A 21,491-nucleotide genomic window follows, 5' to 3' on the forward strand; every position below is an offset into this window, starting at 1 on the left:
CTATTTATTAAGTCGTTATATTAAGTTTAATACTCTATAAACTCGCTATTTTATATTAAAATAGCTATTTCTTTAGCGCTATTATCGCTATTATTATTAAAACTTCTAAATCTTTTTTAAGAGATCTATATCTATTTATTATTAATATCTTAAATATTATATCTTTATATTATCGCTACTATAACTACTATTATTAAGAATTATTTATTTAAAATAACTCTTATAGAGATTTTATAGTCGACGATATATAGCTAAAAGAATTTCTTCTAATTATTTTAATTATCTCTATAAATATTCTTTAATTTTAAATTAATCGATTTTTAATATATATTAGATAGTCTATAAATAAAAGTTCTAAAAAATCGCTTTTTAATAAAGAGTAAAATTTAGATTATATATTTAAGTAGAGATTATTTTTTTATATAATTTTCTTAAATTCTAACCTTTCACTCTATCTACTCTATTTTAAATCTCGCGAATTTTAAATTTTAAATTTTTAAATTTTATTTATATAGAAGAATAAGAATATAAGAGAATATATATTTACGCTAATTACTCGATATTAACTTATCTTAATTATTCGATATTAATTTACTCTTATTATTTAACGCTAACTTACTTTAACTATCTAATTTAGATTTTACTTTAATTATTTAATACTAATCTTACTTTAATAACTCGATAAAAATTAATAAGTTATTTATCTTATCTACTTAATTTTAATATTATTAATATTAAACTTTATATTTACTAGATTTCGCTTATAAAAGAATATATATAAAGAGAAATATTAAAATTCGAATTATATAATTTTTAGCGTCTTAATAATTATATAATATAGTTATATAATATATCTTAGCGCGTCTATATTAAGTCGCTCTTATTATAAGATATCTTAGAAATACTTATAGAGCTACTAGCGTAGGCTTAATATCGTATATATCTACTCTATAGATTATATAGATAATTAATATCTTTTATATTATATATATATATAAGTTAAATTATAATAATCTCTTAATAATTCTTCTCTTTTATAAAACTTTATAGTTAATATAACTAAGTATTCTATCTTTATATTTTAATAATATCTACTATTATTATATAAACTTTAATTATTATTAATACTTCTATTATTCTCGTTATTATCTTATCTTCTATTATAGTAAGAATAATAATATTAAGTAATAGTAAGAATAATACTTATAGCTATCTCTTTAAATAGAGAGTTATTTATAATTAAAATATAGCTATTATAGTTATAAAATATCGCTATTAATTATAAAAATAAAAATAATCGCTATTATAATTATAAATATTTATTATTTCTATATACTTAGCGTATATTAAGTTTTAAATTATAGATTAATCTATAATTTATATATTTTCAATATATAATATAGCTTAATAAGTAAAAATATAACTATCGAATAAAATCGTATATATATAGTACGCTAATTTGAAAATATGTTGGCATATTTTGAAAATATGTGGTTACCGAAGGGGCTCTAAGTATAAAATGGAGTCACACACACACACACACACATACAATTCTTGATGGGGTGTGTGCGATTTTCTCAGCGCCAAGGATTCCGCACCTTTGTGCATACGCTAAAACTCCGGCAAATATTTCTCGCACTTTGTGCAATGAGGCTTGAGCAAACAAAAGTAGAACCAATTATGTCTGATGCAGATCTCGAAGAGGTATGAGTTCACTTGGGAGTAGATGGGTGTGGTACACATTTCTCACTTTCTAGTAGATAAGGAAAGGGCGCCTTGCGCAACTTCAACAGCAGCAACAGGGCGGAGCGTCTGGGGGAGGGGGTGGGGAAGATCAGCGGAAGTGCGCCGAGTCCACTGATTCTCTGCACACATGGACAGGCCCAGCTGAAGTACTACTATAGACAGCATGAAGCTGACGCTCGCACATCGATTCTCTCTCAAGTCCTCTCACCCGAAGCCGCTGATCGCCTCGGCCGCATTCGCCTTGTCAAAGAGTCTCGAGCCACAGATGTGGAGAATAGACTTATCATGCTCGCGAGGTCGGGACAACTTAGAAACAAAGTAACGGAAGAACAATTGAAGGAGTTGTTAGGCGCGATGACGGAGAATGCAGAGAAGGGTGGAGGAGGTGGCGGGGGAAGAGTTGTAATTACCAGAAGGAAAGACTGGGACGACGATGACGATCTGTTGGATCTCTAGCTGCAGAGGCAGACACGTCTATAGTGGACTTAAAGTGCGTCAAAGGCGTTAGGGGCATATACAGGCATGGATCACGGATTGATAGCGAATGAAGCCATATGGTAGCAGCACAGGTTTGTAAGGATAGTACTGCATGGCGCTAATCTGCCCTCAAGCCACCCATCATATCTCTCTTCTCTCTTGCGATCCTTTTGTGCTCTCTGAGCGACCTCCTTGTGTCTCTCAAGTCTGGCGGTCTCTTGATTCCCAACTCATTTCTAAGGTCGTCTACATCTCTTTCCAGCTCTTCTTCCCAGTACACATTAATTATGTCTTTGCTCTTCAACCCGTTGCTGACTGCCCAAGGGAGGTAGGTATTCCAAAACCTTATGCGTTCGGCCGGCTTCATTCTCGTGATAGCAAAGACGCTGAGGCCTGTCATAGGCAAGAGGGTATTGGCAAATTCGAATGCCTTGAGCGCCACTTCGCCTTCAACGAAGACAGGCAAGCCAGTGAGAGCATGATAAAAGTCATGACACTCTCGATACCTTTGCATGACGTATGCGCATTCTTCGTCGTCGATATACTTGACGCTGTTCCTGGTGTCTGGGCTGACACCCTCTCGATCCAGCCAGCTAACATACGCGCGCCCTACGCCGTTCTCCGGCAAAGCACGCAGCTTCGTCACTGACATGGTTTTAGATGTTATCCTCGGGCGGTCACGAAGGATTCGTCTGCCGGTTGGGTTGGAGAGCATTGCGTCTCGAAGACGATAGATAAAGAAGGGTGTCGCAGTCGTTTCTCCGAGTGCCGCGATCAAGTCTTCGTGTAGGATCAGCGTCTACTAGTATGGAGCTGGTATAGCGAACATACCTCCGCGTCGGGGATTCATTAGAGACATCACTGCTGAACCTGCTGCAAGCGTGACTCGTTCAAAGGCGTTGAGAGGGACGTGACCTTCATATCTTGGAGGTGGTCTATTCAGCACCGAGAATGGTCTTGCGGAGCGCGCAATTGTGACTCGGACGAGAGCGGGAAGGGCGAAGAGCTTTCTCGAAGCCATTTGGAGCGTCTTGAAAGATTGTTGGACTGCATTTTATCAATGAGTATGTAGTGGAAATGAACGTTCCCTCATTACCTCACAGACGTTGCCAAGCAAGCCAGCGGGATCTTGCCGCTTATAAGTAGATACGTTACAATCGCGTCAGGCATCTACCGTATGTGTGCTAGTTGCCTTAATAATGAAGGAGCGAGCAATTATTCTACGAGTACTCCGTAGTTACCAAAGCTACTTTCGCAGTGCAGTTAGAGCGGAGTTCTATTGAGGGGAATGTTTCGGAACAAAGGTAACCATGGCCTCAGTCATGAGCACTACTTGTATGGCGAGGAGAGGATGTGAGGAACAGAGGATGTGACTCGGGCGGCTAAAGTAATCTGACATGTGCCCTGCAGCCCTGGAAACCGAAAGTCTGAGCTCCACCATTTTTAGGACTACTGGAAAATTACCCCTGAAGATTAAGGCTCTGCTGCTCTCCATGTGTGCTTTAGGACTTGGCCTTCGATCGGAAACGCAAGCACAGGCTTGCCGCCCCTTTTAATGTGACGTGTTTGCATTTGCGACTTCGGTGACATGCAGTAAGCCATTTGTTGAAACAAAAGATGTAGAGTACGTAGTAGTAAATCATGGCGTGCATGCGGACTTGCGGACCCGGGAGTTGATCGATACTCGTACTCATAGCTCTTGGTGGCTTTAACGGCTTTTGGAAAGGCTGCTTTTCCCAGGAAATCATACGGCTGATCTCTTCCATCACCATCGCTCCTCACCCTCGCCCTGCTCCTCTCACCACATCCACATCGTCCTCCTCCTCACACGAATAATACTTGGTCTATAACACTTGAAAAACCGTCATGTCGAAGAGGTGACACTTGTAGCTCTGTCCTGCCCTCTCCCATCTTCTCCCCATACTGGTACCCTCGCCGCCTGGCCAACTATGGATGTGACGACGATTGCATGAACACCCTTTTATTTTAATATTGACCTTGGGATAAGCCTTACCACATCCTAAACTCACGAACAGTCGCCAAGACTCATCGAGTTCAGGTGCAAGCATCGCATGCGACACCTTCGGCCGAGTATAGAGCGAGAGAGCTGCTCGCTTACTCTTTCCGCATGACACTGTTCCCCGGAAGACGCTAGTCGAAAGGACGTAGAGTCAACTTGAAGATATCCTGCAGACTGTTGTCGAATACCTTGAATCAACATGGCTACCGTTGCAATGGCACCGGAGCTGCCAGCCCAGCAGTCACAATCCGAGGAGACCCTCAGTACGCTTCCCGATCCTCGAAGCCCTCTTACTTCTCCAGAGCTGTCGAGGAGCAATTCAACATCGCCACATCACCCAGAGCTGAGCAATGAGGTTGCTGCGCTAAGTAACAAACTCATACACGCCATAAACCACCAAACAGATCTTGAGGATAGCCTCAATGCGACGCGGCATGGATTGGACTCAGCCCAAGAGCGTGTACGACAGCTTGAACCTTTGGTCCAAGAACACAAATCCTTAGTAGCTAATGGAATTCTCGTCCGGCAAACTGATGTGGAGGCCGAGATTCTAAGGCTAAAGACCAGTTTGGCAGATGAGAGAAGGCAAAGAGCGAAAGCTGAAAACGACAAGATGGGTATCGAACAGGAATTGGAGAGTTTGACGACTGAGTTATTCGAGGAAGCCAACAAGGTAGGCTAGGGCTCCCCGTTGCTCGAATGCACCATTACTGAGATCGGATAGATGGTTTCAGCTGCACGAAAAGACGCTCGTAAAGAGAGAGAGCCCCTCGAGCGACGAAATGAACAGCTCCAAGCCCAGTTGAACGATGCCGAGCTCCTTCTTGCGTCACATCAAGAACAGCTCGCGGAATTGAAGATCTCCATGCAGGATATGACGGTCCATCGCACTGATTTGGAGGCTAGCACCAACGCCTCAACTGCACCATCGACTCCGGCACCCGAAAACCAAGATCAAATGAGTAAAATCTTCGATGCCCTGAACCTCTCGCCTACCACCCCGGGAAGAGACGAGATCCCGCCAGCGCCTCCCATGAGTTTTACGCATCTATTACAACCTGTCCTACGACTGGACCTGCAAGCATACGAGGACTTCCATGCACTCCTCGCAATGTCTCGGAAATCTCAGCCTTCAAGCCGTGTCACGAGCGGCAACTATGGTAGTCTGAACGGGCTTGGCCTAGGCAATCTGACCAACCGCGAGCAGTCTCAAGTTCCCGACCGTATGCCATCGAATGGCTCCACATCATCACTCTCTGCCTCCAATATCCACCACTCTTCACCGAGCACTCCAAACCTTCCGGCGTCTACCAACTCCAGCTTCTCTTCTCGTGATGCACCAGTCAGTGGGACGCCACTCAAAGAGACCCCGTTCTATAAGCGTGCGCTTACGGAAGATATTGAGCCTACGCTACGTCTGGACCTATCGCCAGGGTTGTCTTGGCTTGCTAGACGAACCGTTATCAATAGCATGTGTGAAGGGAAACTTATAGTCGAACCAACTCCACCAGCGGCAAGACTATATCATCCTCCGTGTGCTCTCTGTGGGGAACAAGGGCGAGGCGAAAAGCAAGCCAGAACGCATCGTTTCCGGACTAGCGAAAGCGAAAGTGCGCAACGTTATCCTTTGTGCAAGTATTGCCTCACCCGCGTGCGGGCAACATGCGACTTCCTCGGCTTTTTGAGAATGGTAAAGGACGGTTATTGGCGAACAGACGGAGCGGAAGCAGAAGCCATTGCCTGGGAAGAGAGTGTTCGACTCCGAGAGCGGATGTTTTGGTCGAGGATTGGTGGTGGTGTCGTACCGGCCTTTTTGCGTGCCCGGGAAGATACGCCCCGGAGCTCTACAGAAGACGAGAAGCCAAGTCCTAATTTTGCGGATTCGCAAACCAGTTTGAGCAGTCACGATACCAAACTGGAGAAATCATCACAGCCGGTGCAGGAGACGACACTTGAGCAGTCGTTACCCGCGCTGGCGGACACCAAGCCCGCTTCTCCCCCATCTTGGGTACAGAATCACAAGTCGGAGCATGCCATACCGCCGCCCAAAGATATAACGCCTAGTTTGCCATTCGACGGAAATGATCCGGTACAGACAAACGGCAATCGTCCCTCTTTGAGCAGGACATCGACACGCCCACGAGGTATGAGTCGTACAGAAAGCACCGGTAGAGGATCTGTTGCGAGGAGGGCAGCAATGTTTGAACGGGGTACATCGGAAGATGGAGCTTCCAGACAGCTTCAGACGAGCCTGCAGGATTCCATCAAGAGCAGATCACCTGTCACAGGTAGATCGCCGTCTCCAGCAGTCAGACCTCAAGCATCGGAGCCGTCTGTCAGCATGTCTCAGCTTGAGAGAGGTACATGCGGTACTATCCCGGGCTCTTTCGACTTTTGAAAGGCTTGCCACACAATCCTGTTCGCTTCGCGGCACACGCGTCTCATGTTCATGAACGCTGGTAAGGTGTTTTCACGACCTACTTTTTGAGGTCTGGTTCTCTTGGATCATCGTATCGGCTTCCCAACAGAGTGGGGCCGATGTTTAAACGTTTGACGATTGACTTTCTCTTGTCAATATAGCAGCTCGGAGGCAGTGAGTTTTTGGTGTCTGGAAGACTCCCGCAGAGGGCGATAGATAAAAACCGGTTTCGTGGGTAAAAGTGCATATGCGGTGGCGAGGCATGAGCATGATGGAGCAACGAGGCATGAATGCTCTGATTGTAACTATAATCTGAAGCGTTGATGTATTTTTCATAGACGACCAAGCTGGAAATAATTACTATCCGACCTAACTAGGCTTCGACTTCGAAGTGAAGCAGTGGTAAAAGGGTTATAGCATGCACGAAGACCGCTTTAAGTCTTTACCCTGACAAAACCCTTTGCCTCGTCTTCTAGCAAGCACTCAAAATTTGCACCTGACATCGATATGTCGAAATCTTTACGCTTTGTTCTTCTCGTGGATGCGTCGAATTTGCTCCTCAATATTCATAACCTGCATTTCTTTGCCCTTGTCCAATTGCCCATCATAGCTCAAAGCCGCCCTCTTCCTCCTCGCAGCCTCCTCTTCGCTGATGACTGGCTGGCCAGTCACACCATCGAAGACGTCACTGCGTTGGGAAGCGAGGCGCTTGAGGTTGGCGGCTACATCGGAAATTGAGAGATTGGTTGTTGAAGCGCGGAGATCAGATTTTTGACGTTGCTCCTTCCAGCGAGGATCGAGGAGCTCGACTGCGAAGGTGTGTCAGCATTTGTTCGTATCTATTCTGGAGAACGGATAGAGAGGGAGAATGGGAATGCGGGGACGTAAGAACCGGAGACTTACTCTTCATGTGGTGATCCAGCTCGTCATATGGAATCTGCTGCTTGCAATTTGGACATAATGCCATCTGCAAACTTTGCCTCTTTGCTTGGGCGCGTGGAACGTAATCATTCCTGATCCGCATGGGTTGGCCCGCGCCGCCTTTAGCTGCTGCCTGTGCTGCCTGAGCAGCTTCCCGGTCTTGCGTTCGTTCGGCGATGGCAAGCTCTTCTTCATCTTGGTGAGCCGGGACAGATATGGGGGCCGTGAACTGATAGTCCATGGCTTGTGGTTGTTGTGTTTCGTAAGAATTAAAAGCTGGGGGTGGCATGGCGTATGGTTGTTGTTGTTGGTAGGGCTGTTGTTGATTGTAGAAAAGGCTATAGTCTTCATCCGTGGGCATAGCTTCCTCGATGCGGCGATCGTGTGGTTGTAATGACATGGCTCCTTTTTGCTCCAAAGAGGCAGATTGAAGGTCATTGAGAGATGTGGGAGGAGGGAGGTCTGCTTGCTCATCTGCATCTTCGAAGAGGACTGTCTCGACTACCACAAAATCGTGCCAATCGATTTGAGCATACTCTAATTTCTCCTTTTCTGCCTCTTCTTCCTTCTTCTGCTTCTGCTCTTCTTGAAATCTCACCCATTCTGCTCGCTGCCTCGCCCGCCCAAGAATGTTGAATTTATCATTTGCGTTATGTTCCAAATCAAGCATCCGAGCTTTCTTGGCTTTCTCTCCGTCGGCGCTAGCGGATTGCAACAATAGTGTATACTGATCCACCAGACGGCTGAAGAACTGGTAGAGGGAGTGTTGAGGTCGTAGAAAATCGAATTGGTAATTCCTTGTTTCTTTCTGGGATAGTGTAGTCATGAACGATCGCCCATTTTTAGCCACAAAGAGCGCGGTCAAGCGGACGACGTCAAGATCCTGCGCACTGATGTTGGGCATTCGGGCAGAGAAGTGGAAATCTGGCGGCGCTGCTGGACCCTTGGGTTTCTCTGGTTCTTGGGCCGGAACAGCCTCACCAGCTCTACCTGCTGACACCGCTGTACCTCTTCCCTCCCTGACCTCTTCAAGCCGCCATGCGTAAAAGGGGAAGTATGCATCCTTGGCACTCAAAAAAGAGAACTTTGGGTTGTGTTTTTCCTTCTCTCGGATACGATCCTCGAAAGCGGGCCCATTTCGGGCGACGTACCCAGCGGTCTTCTCAACGATAGCTCGGATGTCTCTTGGTGGCAGGACAACTCCTGCAGGTGGTTTGCTCACTTCATCTGGAAGAGCGAGGGTTACCGGACTACCAACGGCGGTCGCTGAAGGAGCCATCTGGTGTCAGAATCCTGGATGTCACACTTCTTCTGGCAGGCTTCACCTCCTCATTCTCGGACACTTCCAAATCTACCTCACTTTCTGCGCTGCACAGATTATGGACGCCAGGATAGCTTGCTTCCTCGGAGTGACTGCTGACCAAGTGTAGTCGTGGAGGTAGACTTTTGCTTGAGCATGGAGATAAGTGCGTTTAGAGACTGGAGGTATGGACGCGGACGATGTCACAGGCTCACAGCATCTCGGAGGTTGGAGCTAAGTTTCAAAGTTTCAACTAGCGCTTGTTCAATGCGCGGAGCTCGTAAGGGTAATTTGATTTTGGTGATTTAGGGCTGGTGCTGATCAGCTCTGTGGACGTGGCCTGAAAAACCATGTGCTTCTAAGCAAAGCATCTCTTTCCTTCCTCACTGCACATTTCGCTTCCAGCAGAGTCCAATTTCTTCTAGAAGGGCAAACATGCCGGCCTTCTGATACTTTCTCACACTCCTTGAGTTCAAATTTCCACCTTTTTGTGTCTTTGCACTGAAGACAAGAGGCTAGGTAGCTCAACTTTTGATCCTTGACCTGCGCATAAAAGTTTCGCATACCACTGCGGCTTAAAGTACAAGACACTTACCTCCGCTGTTATGGCACCAAAAAGTGCGTCCCGCACTCGCTCTGAGGATAAGCATGTCATTCAAACCCCCAATGGCACAGCCAAGTCAGCAAAAGCAAAGCCCACCGACTACAGCTCCCACGGGGTCACTGACAATGACATCTTCATGTTACCAGCCTCCGATCTGCAGCTATTGGGCGTTCTCACAATTATTGCAGCAGTTGTGCGTCTCTTCAGAATATACCAACCAAGCAGCGTCGTTTTTGACGAGGTTCAGTAAGTTGCCAATGCGGCCCTATACAGTCATGGATCTGGAGAGCTAATTGCAAGCGCAGCTTTGGAGGCTTTGCTTCAAAGTACATCAAAGGAAGATTTTTCATGGACGTTCACCCACCGCTGGCGAAGTTACTCTTGACACTCGCGGGCTATCTGGCTGGCTTTGATGGAGAATTTGATTTCAAGGATATCGGAAAAGATTATCTCGAGCCTGGTGTTCCATATGTGGCGATGAGATTATTGCCGGCCGTTATGGGTGTAATGACTGTTCCTATGATCTTCTTGACATTGAAAGCTGCTGGGTGTCGAACCATGACTGCTACGCTGGGTGCAGGAATGATCATCTTTGGTATGACTATTCAACGGCACTCAATTCCCAGACGCTGATAATATTGCAAGAGAATGGGCTACTCACCCAATCCCGCCTCATCCTCCTCGATTCGCCATTGATCGTTTTCACTGCATTTACTGCTCTGGCATGGACTTGCTTCACAAATCAGCACGAACAAGGGCCTTCCAAAGCTTTTGATCCTAGCTGGTGGTTTTGGCTTGTTGCGACGGGTCTCGGGCTTGGCGCCACGGTGAGCGTGAAATGGGTAGGTCTGTTTACAATCGCTTGGGTGGGGAGCTTGACCATTGTCCAACTGTGGGTTCTGATTGGGGATGCAAAAACTGTTGCGCCGGTAAGTCTCTGCCACTACGTGGTCTTTACTCTTTGGGAAATGGCTAAAAACCACGGGCAGAGATTGTGGTTCAAGCATTTCCTTGCCCGGGTCTTCTGTTTAATCGTCATCCCGGTAACTTTCTACGTGGCACTGTTCGGTGTTCATTTCCTCTGCCTTGTCAATCCAGGCGACGGAGACGGGTTCATGTCATCGGAATTCCAGGCCACTTTGAACTCCAAGGCAATGCAGGACGTGCCTGTGGACGTGATCATGGGCAGCCGAGTTAGCATACGCCACCACAACACTCATGGAGGATATCTGCATTCACATAATCACATGTATCCCACTGGTAGTAAACAGCAACAGATCACTCTTTATCCACACAAGGATGAGAACAACGCTTGGCTGCTTGAAAATCAGACGCAACCCCTGGGTGTGGATGGAGAAGAGGCTAAAGGCGTCAAAGCTTGGGATACGATTGACCCAGTGCCCCTTGTCGATGGAAGCATTGTTCGCCTGTATCACGTGATTACAGACCGACGGTTGCACTCACACGACGTGCGCCCTCCTGTCAGCGAGGCAGAATGGCAAAATGAAGTCTCTGCCTATGGGTACGAAGGTTTCGAAGGGGACGCTAATGATCTCTTTAGAGTTGAGATTGTTAAGTCGATGTCCGATGGTGCTTTGGCCAAAGAGCAAGTTCGCACTATCGAAACCAAGTTCAAGCTTGTCCACATCATGACTGGCTGCTCTCTGTTCTCCCACAAGGTCAAGCTGCCAGACTGGGGATTCGATCAACAGGAAGTTACTTGCGCCAAGCAAGGCACGCTTCCTAACAGTATTTGGTACGTTGAGCAAAATGAACATCCTAAGCTTGGCGCGGATGCAGAGAAGGTCAATTACAAGAACCCCGGGTTCCTAGGGAAGTTCTGGGAACTTCAAAAGGTGATGTGGACAACGAACGCTGGCCTGGTCGAATCCCACGCTTGGGACTCGAGGCCACCGTCCTGGCCAATACTGCGCCGGGGTATCAATTTCTGGGGTAAGGACCATCGCCAGATCTATCTCATAGGCAACCCTATCATTTGGTGGTCGTCAACGATTGCCGTCGGTATCTATTTCGTTTTCAAAGGATTATCCATTCTCCGCTGGCAACGAGGATATCACGATTACGACAACGTCAACTTCAAGCGCTTTGATTACGAGATTGGTACTTCGGTTCTGGGCTGGGCACTTCACTACTTCCCATTCTATCTGATGCAACGTCAGCTCTTTCTCCACCATTACTTCCCGGCACTCTATTTCGCGATCATTGCAACGTGTCAGGTCTACGATTTCGCAGCGAACAGGGCAGGAGGCCCATTTGGAGTCAGGGACAATCCTGCCATTGGCAGAACCGGCGTTGCGGCTTTCTTGGCCATGAGCATCGTTGCATTCACTCTTTATGCACCCCTATCGTACGGAAACCCCTGGACTCAAACCTCTTGTCAACAAGTCAAGCTCTTTGAGACTTGGGACTTTGATTGTACTGCATTCCACACCGATGTAAGCATCGATGCCCCTGATTGAAATTAATTTGAATATAGCTGACGAATTCTTTTAGCTTAATCAATACGATATCGTCCAACCCAGCAGCAATATTCAGCCGACAGACGCTCCAGCCGTGCCTCCCCCAGGTGGGCAACAACGGGCACCACCTGCAGAAAATGTCACGCCACAACCTGCGGTAGAGGAAGCCTCTGTACGCCGAGAAGAGAAAGTCGAGTACAGAGATCAGGACGGCAATCTATTAAACGAAGAAGAAGTCGCCGCCCTAGCGGGCAAAGTAGACTTCCAAACCCGATACGAAACCAGAACACGAATGATCGATGCTGACGGCAACGAGATACCCAGTTACGCTGGGACGGCGCCACCGCATCCTGCGGATCGTGAGCCTGAGACTGCAGCTGATGACCCGGAGAACGACGGGAGAGAACTTCCGGCTACAGCAAGTCCAGAGGATGATGTGGCCAAGGAAAAGTCCTTGCAAAAGAACAACGGTGGGAAGCCGGAACCAGGGAGCGAGGCCACTTCGGCCACCAAGTGAATCGTTGGGATCATGTAATGTTATGTATTCTATCAGACCTGAACGCAACATGCTTTTTGATGTCGGTGTATCAGAAAGCCTTACAGTAAAGGTACTTGTTCAGCCTGAGGGAGGTGCGCAAGCTGACCAGCTATTGCTGACAATAGCATTGGACGCGTCGCTTAAAATACTTTTTTGGATCCGTGTTGTATACGGTCGCATATATTCGTACATTGACAGATTGCAATGACATGTGTAGGCTTGGGAACTTTCACGGCAAGTCCAGATTGTCGCCTCATTGCGTATACCTTTCTACAATCGGGCTGGACAGGGCGTCTACTGCTATTCGTCCTCGGGACTTTCCAGGTTGTCAAGCTGCATTAGTAGGGTGAGTAGAGTTGGTGAAGTCTTATTCAGCTTGGCCGAAGCTAAGACTCCGATGTGCTGCTGAAATACGACTAGACTTACTATTGCTCGATGTTCGCCAGGAACAGTTCGGGCCTGGGAATACCGACTTCAAGTTTGATTATTTGATGCAAAAGGCATATTCGAAAGTTTGTTCTATCGTCGGACCTCCTTAACGCCACAATCACAGGGCTGATTGTCTTTTATGTACATCCTGTCAACACCCAGAATTTCCCTCTGGTGACATTCATAGCTCAACACCTCTAGAATCCATCTTTGCCATATTTGTTATATTGATCGTGCAGTTTCTGTTCGCTTGATTAGTCCGTTTTCCTAGCCGTACGAACGTCTTCAAGCCCTCTGCTAGGTTTTGATGCCCAAGTACTAACCTTTGGCAAAGTCACGTTGGGCACAATGACGCTGTGTAGTGCGCTTGGCGCGTCCTTGGGCGTCTTGTTCCTGTCTCCACCCGGATGATACTGGTATTTGAAATGCTCATCGGCGCCGTCACCTTTTGCAGTGGTTTGCCAAGGCATAGTCCCTTCGGCCATGCTAACCGGGGCTTCGGAGGAAGATGAAGTGGGTTTGCGTCCGAAATGATAACCAGCCATGCCAAAGGCACCCGTCATGATTGTAAGAAGGATCTACTACGAGCATCAGCAAATTCACACCCAGCCATTGAAGTCTTTGTGCATACGTATAGTTCAGGATCCCTTTTTGCTCCCTTTTGCAACGCACTGTCTTTTCCTTTCCCACTACCGGCTTCGTTGGCTTTCGAAGCAATCTTGCCGGCGGCCTGGCCCACCTTACCAGCCATACGTCCTGCTGATGCTGACATGGTGCAAGACTTGAGCCCTTCTGGTGAAAAGAATTGCTTGGTAACGGAGGTGAAGTAAGGTAGATCACCAGATAGCTATTATGTTGCAGTGGAAGTGACGTTGGGGAAGATCCTCAAAGAGCGCTAGAGTGGCCGCTAAGTCCGCTAAGTCCGCTAATTGCAGCTGCTCTTTAGTGACAGGCGCTTGCTTGCGACGATGAAATGGCCATGATTGAATCAAAATTGAGCGGCTTACAGCTTGCTCGCATATATCATACTTTACTTTAATTGTCCTTTCAGGCTGGTCCCGTTACAGCTGTCAAATTTCTTCTGCATTGCCTTTTATTCGATCCTGTCCTTGGTCGCTTGGCTTCGAATCTTACATCCACTTCTCCTTTCCTGAATCTGTATTCCATGTGGCTCTCCTCCGCATCTGGACGTGCTCTGTCGGCCCAAATGAATTCACAAAGAACACCTTCCGATAGCTAATCCTGTCAATCACAATGGAGCCCTCTCTTTCACCCTCTTATCCCCAATCCCCACTCAACAGTTCTTTTCCGAGCCCACTGCCAACTTCTGGCTCCCAGCAAGCCCCCAGCATCATCTCGTCTCGGATGACAGATATTGCGTCGGAAGATGGTAACGAATTCCAAAAACAAGTGCAAGCCACTGGTGGTAGGCCAAATACAGCGGCTTCGGTCGATCCGAATCGCCCAGGCTCGGCCATGTCATCGCAAACTCGTCCTTCAACGCGGGCACCTCCATCTCGAAGAGGTTTGGGTTCGCCTACTACAATAGCTTCATGGAGAATGGGTGGAGCCTTTGAAGGACCCGGAGGATCCATGACGAATTCCAGCAGGCCTCCTAGTGCGACTAGTCGGACAAGTCGAACACATGTACCCTCATTGGCCTCACATGCTTTCTTTCGACCTATGAGCTCGCAACGCTTGCAAGCCCAACGAGGCTTCCGACCGGCAAGAGTAGGACCGCCATCAGCGAGCGTAGATGGATCCAGCGAGGCAGGCACCAATACCAATAGGCATAGTATGGTCTCGGATGCGACGTCACAGCAAGGCCCCCAAATTCAACACAACAACGACATACCTCCGCCGTCGAGAGGAACGGAATTTACGGAGCAAGATGATGGAGTTGCGATCAATGCGAGTCCTACCGAAAATGCAACGCTTCAAATCAAGGGCGAGAGTGAAAGACCGCTTCGAAGCCGCTCGCCGCACTCGAGACCAATGCAACTAGACATTGATAATCAAGGCAATGGATCACCAAAATCTTTTCGAGCAAATTTCCACCGAGCTGCAATTACGCGAAAGGAAACGCAAGGCCACGAACGTCTTTCGTCGTCAAACAATTCTCCAACATTTGCAGAGAAGCTACCGGAAGCTGCTCCTAAAACTGGCATCAACTACCAATACTTTTCTGGGAATACCGTCTTTTGCTGGGGAGGAAGGTTACAGAATGCTAGAGATAGACCTATCAACCTCGCGAGCGGAATCATTGTGGTATTACCCACTATTCTTTTCCTTGTATACTCGTAAGTAGACTTTATGCCCTGACCTCTCCATGGATTCACTAATGATGACTAAGAGGACCGTATCTCTCACAACATGTCTCACCAGCACTGCCGTTTTTTTTTGCGTATCTTTTCTTCATATGCATTTCGTCCTTTGTCCATGCATCTGTGACAGACCCAGGGGTAAGCGTTGAATGGGTCTCTTACGAAAGCTATGTCTGACAACTACAAGATATTGCCTCGAAACCTCCATCCCTTACCACCCTCCGACAAGTCTGACGACCCACTCACGTTGGGGCCACCGACAACAAAATGGACTATGATCAAGTCGGCCGGGACGCCAAATGGCGCCATGGATGTCCCCACAAAGTATTGTAAGACATGTAATATTTGGCGGCCGCCGCGATGTCATCATTGCCGAATATGTGACAGCTGCATAGAAACACAAGACCATCATTGTGTATGGATTAATAATTGTGTCGGACGAAGGAATTATCGGTATTTCTTTACCTTTGTGAGCTCAGGCACCCTCCTTGGTATCTTCCTCACCTTCGCCAGCCTCGGACACTGCTTGCGATATCAGACGGAACAAAGAACATCGTTCAGTGATTCTATCCACAAGTGGAGGATACCGTTCGCCATGTTCATATATGGCCTGCTAGCCACGCCTTATCCTGCATGCCTCTGGGGTTATCATTTATGGTTGATTGCGCGAGGGGAGACTACGAGAGAGTACCTGAACTCTCACAAGTTTGTCAAGAATGATCGCCATCGACCATTTACCCAAGTTAGCGCTTTCAAGAATTGGGTTGTTGTGCTTCTTAGGCCAAGACCGCCGACGTATCTCCGTTTCAAGCAGAAGTATGAAGAAGGAGATCAACGTTTCGGGGCTAGAAGAGGTAAGAGGCAAGCACCTCTCGCGGCAGACCAACAAGGCGGAGGAATGGAGCTGCAAGACGTTGGTGGAACGAGCCATATCGACCAGTGAAAAGCCTGGGCGAGAAGAAGGCATGTATATGCAGGGAAGAGACATCTGTATCGACACTGTAATTGCTTCACGCCCATTGTCAACTTGCTATATTTGAGCTTTGGCGATCCTTTCTGGCTTTGACTGTACTTATACTCACATTGGTTGTTGAGAGAAGTGGGAGCAAGCGGTCTGGCTATAGGAGTACTTCAATATTGGCTCAGGGAAAATGATCAAATAGAAATTAGAAAGCCAAGCATTAATTGAGAACGTCAGAGCAATAAAGGTTGCTTGGAGCATTTAAGTTGTGGAATGCTATATGGTAGTAGTGGCACTATTGATTGGCTCAAGAGTGCTTCTTATGTTGTCTTTGCAAAATCAACCTACAACCTCCAACAACACTTGTTACACATCACGCTTTCACTACTGATCATCATCACGTTTCTGTCGCACCAGGTCTATTTCTTCTTGTAGCTCACGTTATATGCTCAACCGTCTTGCCCGCTTCTTTACCAGTCTGTGATTGCTCCTGCCTTTGTTTATTTCCTTCGACTATCGCTTTATCGGCCGTTGTGCCGTAAAGCTTCCCGCTACAATGCTTTCCTTCATTCAACAACGTCTTGGCAAGACGCCTACCCAAGCACAGACGAAGATGACGCGTCAAGAGTCTATAGAATCGGCCTTCTCCCGCGTTGCAGCTCGCAATGACTCCAAAGACCCTTCTACGACACCCTCTCTGACTACAGCGACAAGCCTAACTGATACTTCCAGCGAACTCACAGATGGCTCCGCAAAAGCAGATGACTACAAACGAAGCTCTGCACGATCACGAGCCAGCATTGGCAGCTACAATGAGAACGTACTATCAGCCAAGCAGAGCCGCTCGGCTCGAAAGCAAGGTGCGCATGGGGGAAAGTGCACAATTTCGGGCCAAACGTTGGTTGACGGCGACGAAATTACTTCGCGTGAGAGGCTTCTGCAACAGAGTGTGCAGGCTCTGGACGAAGATTGGAAGATTGGAGCTATGCCTGGTGATAACTTGAGGCTGTCTACAAGCAATGAGGACGGCGCCAAGAGGCGGAGGTCCATGCGATTGGATATACTGGACCGAGCTTCTAGTATGATCGAGAAGACTACGACTGTGCTGGGTAAGAGGGGACGCGAGACAGTTGAGGCTGGAATGGGGACAATCCAGGCGTCGAAATCGGATAACAAGACGCCTAGCTTGAGGCCGAGGGAACCCGAAACGCCATGCTTCGAAGGACCCTCTAGGAAACGAGCTCGCTTTTTGGAGGTTGAGATTAGCAACAAGCAGTCTGCGGAGCCAGGGGAAGGAGGGTATGAAGTCACAAAAAAACCTACTAAACCATGGGTCGCCCAAGGGCTCTACGTGGGACAGCACCGGAGTGATGATGCTAGGCTTACCGAAACTAAGAATAAGGAGAAGAAAACCTTGAACAACCAGCCAGAGGCTGATGAACGTGCAATCATGCCAATGCCAATGTGGCTTGGGGACAAAATAATAGAAACGGGTAGAGACTTCAAGCTGCCCTTCAACGTATTTTCACCCTTGCCACCGGGCCAGCCAAAACCAGACGAATGGAAGAAGACACAAAAGAGTGAGTCTACGCAGGATTTTGCCCTCAACGATGCTAACATACAGGTTCAGATGTGTTCATTGGCGACGCTGCCAACGTGTGGAAGAAAGCCAAGGATTTGGAACATTCTACATGCATCTGCACCGCAGAAGCTGGCTGTGACGATCACTGCTTCAACCGATTCATGCTCTATGAATGTGATGACAGCAATTGCAAAGTAGGCGCCGAGCATTGCACGAATCGTAGCTTCGCCGCTTTAAAGCAACGATGTAAAGTGGGAGGCAAATACAACATTGGCGTCGAGGTCATGAAAACGGCTGATCGTGGCTACGGCATACGAGCCAACCGTACATTCGAGCCCAATCAGATCATTGTCGAATACACAGGGGAAATCATCACACAAAGCGAGTGTGACGAACGCATGAACAAGCGCTATAAGGACGCCGAGGTAATACAGCCTATCTTCGTTGCATCACTCAACACTATTTATAATCTAATGCCAATCCTAGTGTTACTATCTCATGGACTTTGACCAATCCATGATACTTGACGCCACTCGAGGCTCCATCGCTCGTTTCGTCAACCACTCTTGTGCGCCTAATTGCCGCATGATCAAGTGGACTGTGGCTGGCAAACCGCGCATGGCGCTCTTTGCAGGAGACAACGGCATCATGACTGGTGAAGAATTAACATATGATTATAATTTTAATCCGTACTCTGTTAAGAACGTGCAGGAGTGCCGCTGTGGCGCGGAAGGGTGCAGGGGAGTCTTGGGACCGAAGCCAAAAGAAATCCGAGAAGCGTTGAAACCTATTACGACAGGTCGAAAGAGGAAGATCCAGCAGGTAGTTGAAGATGCCGTGGAGACGGTAACCAAGAGGAGGAAGATCGCTGTCCCATCATCCGTGAAGTCTGCTTTCGCAGCAGCAAAGGCCCAAACCTCGAGGAGATTATCACAGGCAGGAGTGCTGGGATCTTCGGCTACTCAAAACCGACAGCTGGTGAAGAAAGTTTCGCAACGCTCCCTGCGGGGTCTCGAACAAGAAACAACGACTGAGCGTTTAGGAGATGGGAAAAAGAGACAGCGAACCACGATTACATATTCTCGTCGACGATCTTCTGTTGGAACTCTGACAGACACGAAAAGCGAAGACAAGATCCGACGCGGTTCATCTGCTAAGGTGGCGGAGGAAGACAAAGGGGAGAAGCCGTTCAGTAGGGGTGACAGCGTCAAAGTGAAGGTGGCCAGTATGAAAGAAGGTGTTGTCCGAACTGTTAGGAGGTCAAGCCGAGGGACACCGGCTGGAAAGACAATCCGGATTATCGGTGACGACGAGTATAAGGGTTGGCGCTGATAGTCAAAAGCTGGAGTTTAATGGATTGTGTCCCTTGCATTCTGGGTTTTCCGTGGCTTTCAGAGGCCATCTTTTTCGATTTTTTCTTCAAGGGCTCCATGATGCACGAAGGTAGGGTCGATATTCATGTCCTTATGAGGAAAAGGGGAGTCAAGTCTCTTGCTGAGCCCGGTATTCCGAAAGTCAGCATGCTGAATCTTACAATAATCATACATCGTGCGTCATTATCCATCAAGCCTTTAGTAATCTCTTCGTGACTCTTCAATCCTTTTCATTCAATTTGATCTACGCGCGTCCCTCCTGCCCAATGCTAACAACTTGCCCAACAGCTCTCACGAGTGCGTCGTCCTTGCCCAAATCGCTCCCTTCACACATCCTAATAAATCTCACCACCTCACTTCTCAGCTTACATTCCAAGTCCTCGATCCTCTCCCTCCATCCTCGTGTCTCTGACCGCGTCCAGGATGAGGGCAAACCTGGCCTGGTAATTGGTGTCTGCAAGCCAAGCATAGCGCGGGCTTTTGCCGGGATGTATGACATGTTGGGCGACAAAGGCGAATGTGTCTCAACAGAGGAGATTGGTGGGGAACAGGATGAAGGCGAGGGTAGGTGGATCGCGGAGATATAATGAAGAGCTAGGTAAGTGGCTTGAAGTGATGACAGGAGTTGGGACGAGGCGTGGGGGAAGATGATGTGGAGAGAGCGCATGATGGTGGGAGGAACAGGGAAGTCTTGTCCAGATGCTGCTTGAAGGGGAAACTTTGGTGAAGAGTGAGTGGGATGACTTGATAGGGGACCGTTGAAGTTCGAATAGCGGCTCGGGAGCAATGTCGGCGGTGTTTCCCGTGGAACTCTACGTTGCCCGGCTGGGAGACATATCTGGAATATCACCGGGCTGTCAAGTTGCAAGTTTACCTGTGGAATGCTAGCAACCGAGGCTTCGAGCTCCGTTATGATCCGATAGGTGAATTCGCTCGGCTGAAGTTGAACAGGTGCCGTAGGCCTGGGGGTGTCTGCTCTGACCGGACGGGTTCTCTCTAATGGAACGCGTCTTACATTATCTGTTGACGATGGGTTCGAGCTTGGGGGTGTCTGAGTCCAGGTCTGTTTAGCCTTGATCCTTTCATATGCCTCGTCATATTTTCCGTTTAAGACGGACTCTATGCCAAGCCCAACCACTGATGCTGGGGTCGGAGGTGGTGTATGTGGGTAAGCAATCGAGAAGCCTCGATCAGGGCAGACCGACGTCGATGTTTGGAAAGTATTAATCGCAACGCGGCGACGTGGTGTACTGATCACCTGAGGCTTTGATGGGCTTGTTCTGATTGTGATTGCGTGCTTCAAATCATTAACATGGACTTCGGTAACTGTTTTCTGCGTTTCTTGCAGCTTTAGGATACTCACTGCTTCTTGAATCTTGTCCTGTTCTGACAAATCAAGCCAGAGTCTAGGTTTGCTCTTTATGGGCTCAGAATGGTAAGGCCTAGCAGCAGAAACATTCGACGTGCTGTCTGACCTAAAACTAAGATCTAAGTCCTCTGCGTGCCGTTCAGCTTCATGTCTAAGCTCCCATGATCCCGTAGTCCTATGGAGGGGCCTTGACCCTGGTCTGCTTCGTGGGTCACCATAGGATAGCTGTCGGCGTGGAACCCTGCGATGTGCATGTAATGTTTGATCGGTCTTGTCAGAAGGGTTCGTGGGCGCATAGTAGATATACCCGGATGAGTTCTCGCTACGCATTGGTCTATTGAGATCGAAGCGTTGGATGCCATCTTTCGCATATCGGTCAACTTGACTGGCAACGAGCTCTCTAAATTCAAAAGGTGATCGCAGAGGCTTTAGACGGTCAAAATCAAGTTGATCCTCAGTAGCTTCTGCAGGACCCGCTCGCTTCGGCGACACTGCCTTTGCCTCCGAAAGATCTAGCAATGGCTGTGACAAGCCAGTCGTGACCAAATTGTTACATGAGGACAGAGGGCTGGGTAACGGAGGTGTAATCGGGCCTTTCAACCGTTTCGCTGAGAAGATACCAGAAAATTCTCGTGGATGGGGTTCGTCCGGGTCTCCAACCCTTCCGGCGGTTAGACTCTGATTTGATCTTTTCTGTGGCAAGGTCCACAAAGGATGTGGAGGTTGCGAACAGCTCCGTTCCTCCACGTTGGTCGTACTATTGTTGTGCCCAGTGCTAATAAGTCTGCTGTTCGTGCCAGCAAGGAAATCAGGTTGAAAAAAACTTATCTCTTGTTGGCTTGCCAACAATGTAAGAGATGATTCTGAGGAAGAGCATTCTCTAGAGATGTGCTGAACATCCATATTGGGCTGACCAGAGGATATTTGCTGATGAGAACAATGACATGG

General features: G+C 47.8%; 9 protein-coding genes across 9 annotated transcripts; 5 read left to right on the top strand and 4 right to left on the bottom strand.

Moving 5' to 3' along the window:
• Nucleotides 1-1,680: 1,680 nt before the first annotated feature.
• Nucleotides 1,681-2,202, top strand: HO133_000987 (uncharacterized protein; the record flags this gene model as incomplete). Its single annotated transcript, XM_037291920.1, has 3 exons — nucleotides 1,681-1,704; nucleotides 1,761-1,843; nucleotides 1,905-2,202. 3 exons carry the CDS (start codon nucleotides 1,681-1,683, stop codon nucleotides 2,200-2,202), a joined length of 405 nt encoding a protein of 134 aa, XP_037152282.1.
• A 139-nt stretch (nucleotides 2,203-2,341) lies between these two features.
• On the bottom strand, nucleotides 2,342-3,244 carry HO133_000988 (uncharacterized protein; the record flags this gene model as incomplete). The annotated part of the gene is made up of 2 exons (XM_037291921.1): nucleotides 2,342-3,003; nucleotides 3,055-3,244. The coding sequence occupies 2 exons, from the start codon at nucleotides 3,242-3,244 to the stop codon at nucleotides 2,342-2,344; spliced, it is 852 nt and encodes a 283-aa protein (XP_037152283.1).
• Nucleotides 3,245-4,442: 1,198 nt separating this feature from the next.
• On the top strand, nucleotides 4,443-6,641 carry HO133_000989 (uncharacterized protein; the record flags this gene model as incomplete). Its single annotated transcript, XM_037291922.1, has 2 exons — nucleotides 4,443-4,916; nucleotides 4,968-6,641. 2 exons carry the CDS (start codon nucleotides 4,443-4,445, stop codon nucleotides 6,639-6,641), a joined length of 2,148 nt encoding a protein of 715 aa, XP_037152284.1.
• A 540-nt stretch (nucleotides 6,642-7,181) lies between these two features.
• HO133_000990 (uncharacterized protein) lies at nucleotides 7,182-8,862 on the bottom strand (the record flags this gene model as incomplete). The annotated part of the gene is made up of 2 exons (XM_037291923.1): nucleotides 7,182-7,471; nucleotides 7,566-8,862. 2 exons carry the CDS (start codon nucleotides 8,860-8,862, stop codon nucleotides 7,182-7,184), a joined length of 1,587 nt encoding a protein of 528 aa, XP_037152285.1.
• A 626-nt stretch (nucleotides 8,863-9,488) lies between these two features.
• On the top strand, nucleotides 9,489-12,484 carry HO133_000991 (uncharacterized protein; the record flags this gene model as incomplete). Its single annotated transcript, XM_037291924.1, has 5 exons — nucleotides 9,489-9,733; nucleotides 9,793-10,082; nucleotides 10,133-10,416; nucleotides 10,477-11,943; nucleotides 12,002-12,484. The coding sequence occupies 5 exons, from the start codon at nucleotides 9,489-9,491 to the stop codon at nucleotides 12,482-12,484; spliced, it is 2,769 nt and encodes a 922-aa protein (XP_037152286.1).
• A 647-nt stretch (nucleotides 12,485-13,131) lies between these two features.
• HO133_000992 (uncharacterized protein) lies at nucleotides 13,132-13,706 on the bottom strand (the record flags this gene model as incomplete). Its single annotated transcript, XM_037291925.1, has 3 exons — nucleotides 13,132-13,176; nucleotides 13,258-13,512; nucleotides 13,566-13,706. The coding sequence occupies 3 exons, from the start codon at nucleotides 13,704-13,706 to the stop codon at nucleotides 13,132-13,134; spliced, it is 441 nt and encodes a 146-aa protein (XP_037152287.1).
• Nucleotides 13,707-14,188: 482 nt separating this feature from the next.
• Nucleotides 14,189-16,201, top strand: HO133_000993 (uncharacterized protein; the record flags this gene model as incomplete). Its single annotated transcript, XM_037291926.1, has 4 exons — nucleotides 14,189-15,234; nucleotides 15,288-15,396; nucleotides 15,446-15,587; nucleotides 15,738-16,201. The coding sequence occupies 4 exons, from the start codon at nucleotides 14,189-14,191 to the stop codon at nucleotides 16,199-16,201; spliced, it is 1,761 nt and encodes a 586-aa protein (XP_037152288.1).
• Nucleotides 16,202-16,775: 574 nt separating this feature from the next.
• Nucleotides 16,776-19,133, top strand: HO133_000994 (uncharacterized protein; the record flags this gene model as incomplete). The annotated part of the gene is made up of 3 exons (XM_037291927.1): nucleotides 16,776-17,799; nucleotides 17,850-18,226; nucleotides 18,288-19,133. The coding sequence occupies 3 exons, from the start codon at nucleotides 16,776-16,778 to the stop codon at nucleotides 19,131-19,133; spliced, it is 2,247 nt and encodes a 748-aa protein (XP_037152289.1).
• An 853-nt stretch (nucleotides 19,134-19,986) lies between these two features.
• On the bottom strand, nucleotides 19,987-21,446 carry HO133_000995 (uncharacterized protein; the record flags this gene model as incomplete). Its single annotated transcript, XM_037291928.1, has 2 exons — nucleotides 19,987-20,028; nucleotides 20,049-21,446. The coding sequence occupies 2 exons, from the start codon at nucleotides 21,444-21,446 to the stop codon at nucleotides 19,987-19,989; spliced, it is 1,440 nt and encodes a 479-aa protein (XP_037152290.1).
• Nucleotides 21,447-21,491: the final 45 nt, after the last annotated feature.

Source organism: Letharia lupina (assembly GCF_014066315.1).
Source record: "Letharia lupina isolate WasteWater1 chromosome Unknown contig_11, whole genome shotgun sequence".
NCBI lineage: Eukaryota > Fungi > Ascomycota > Lecanoromycetes > Lecanorales > Parmeliaceae > Letharia > Letharia lupina.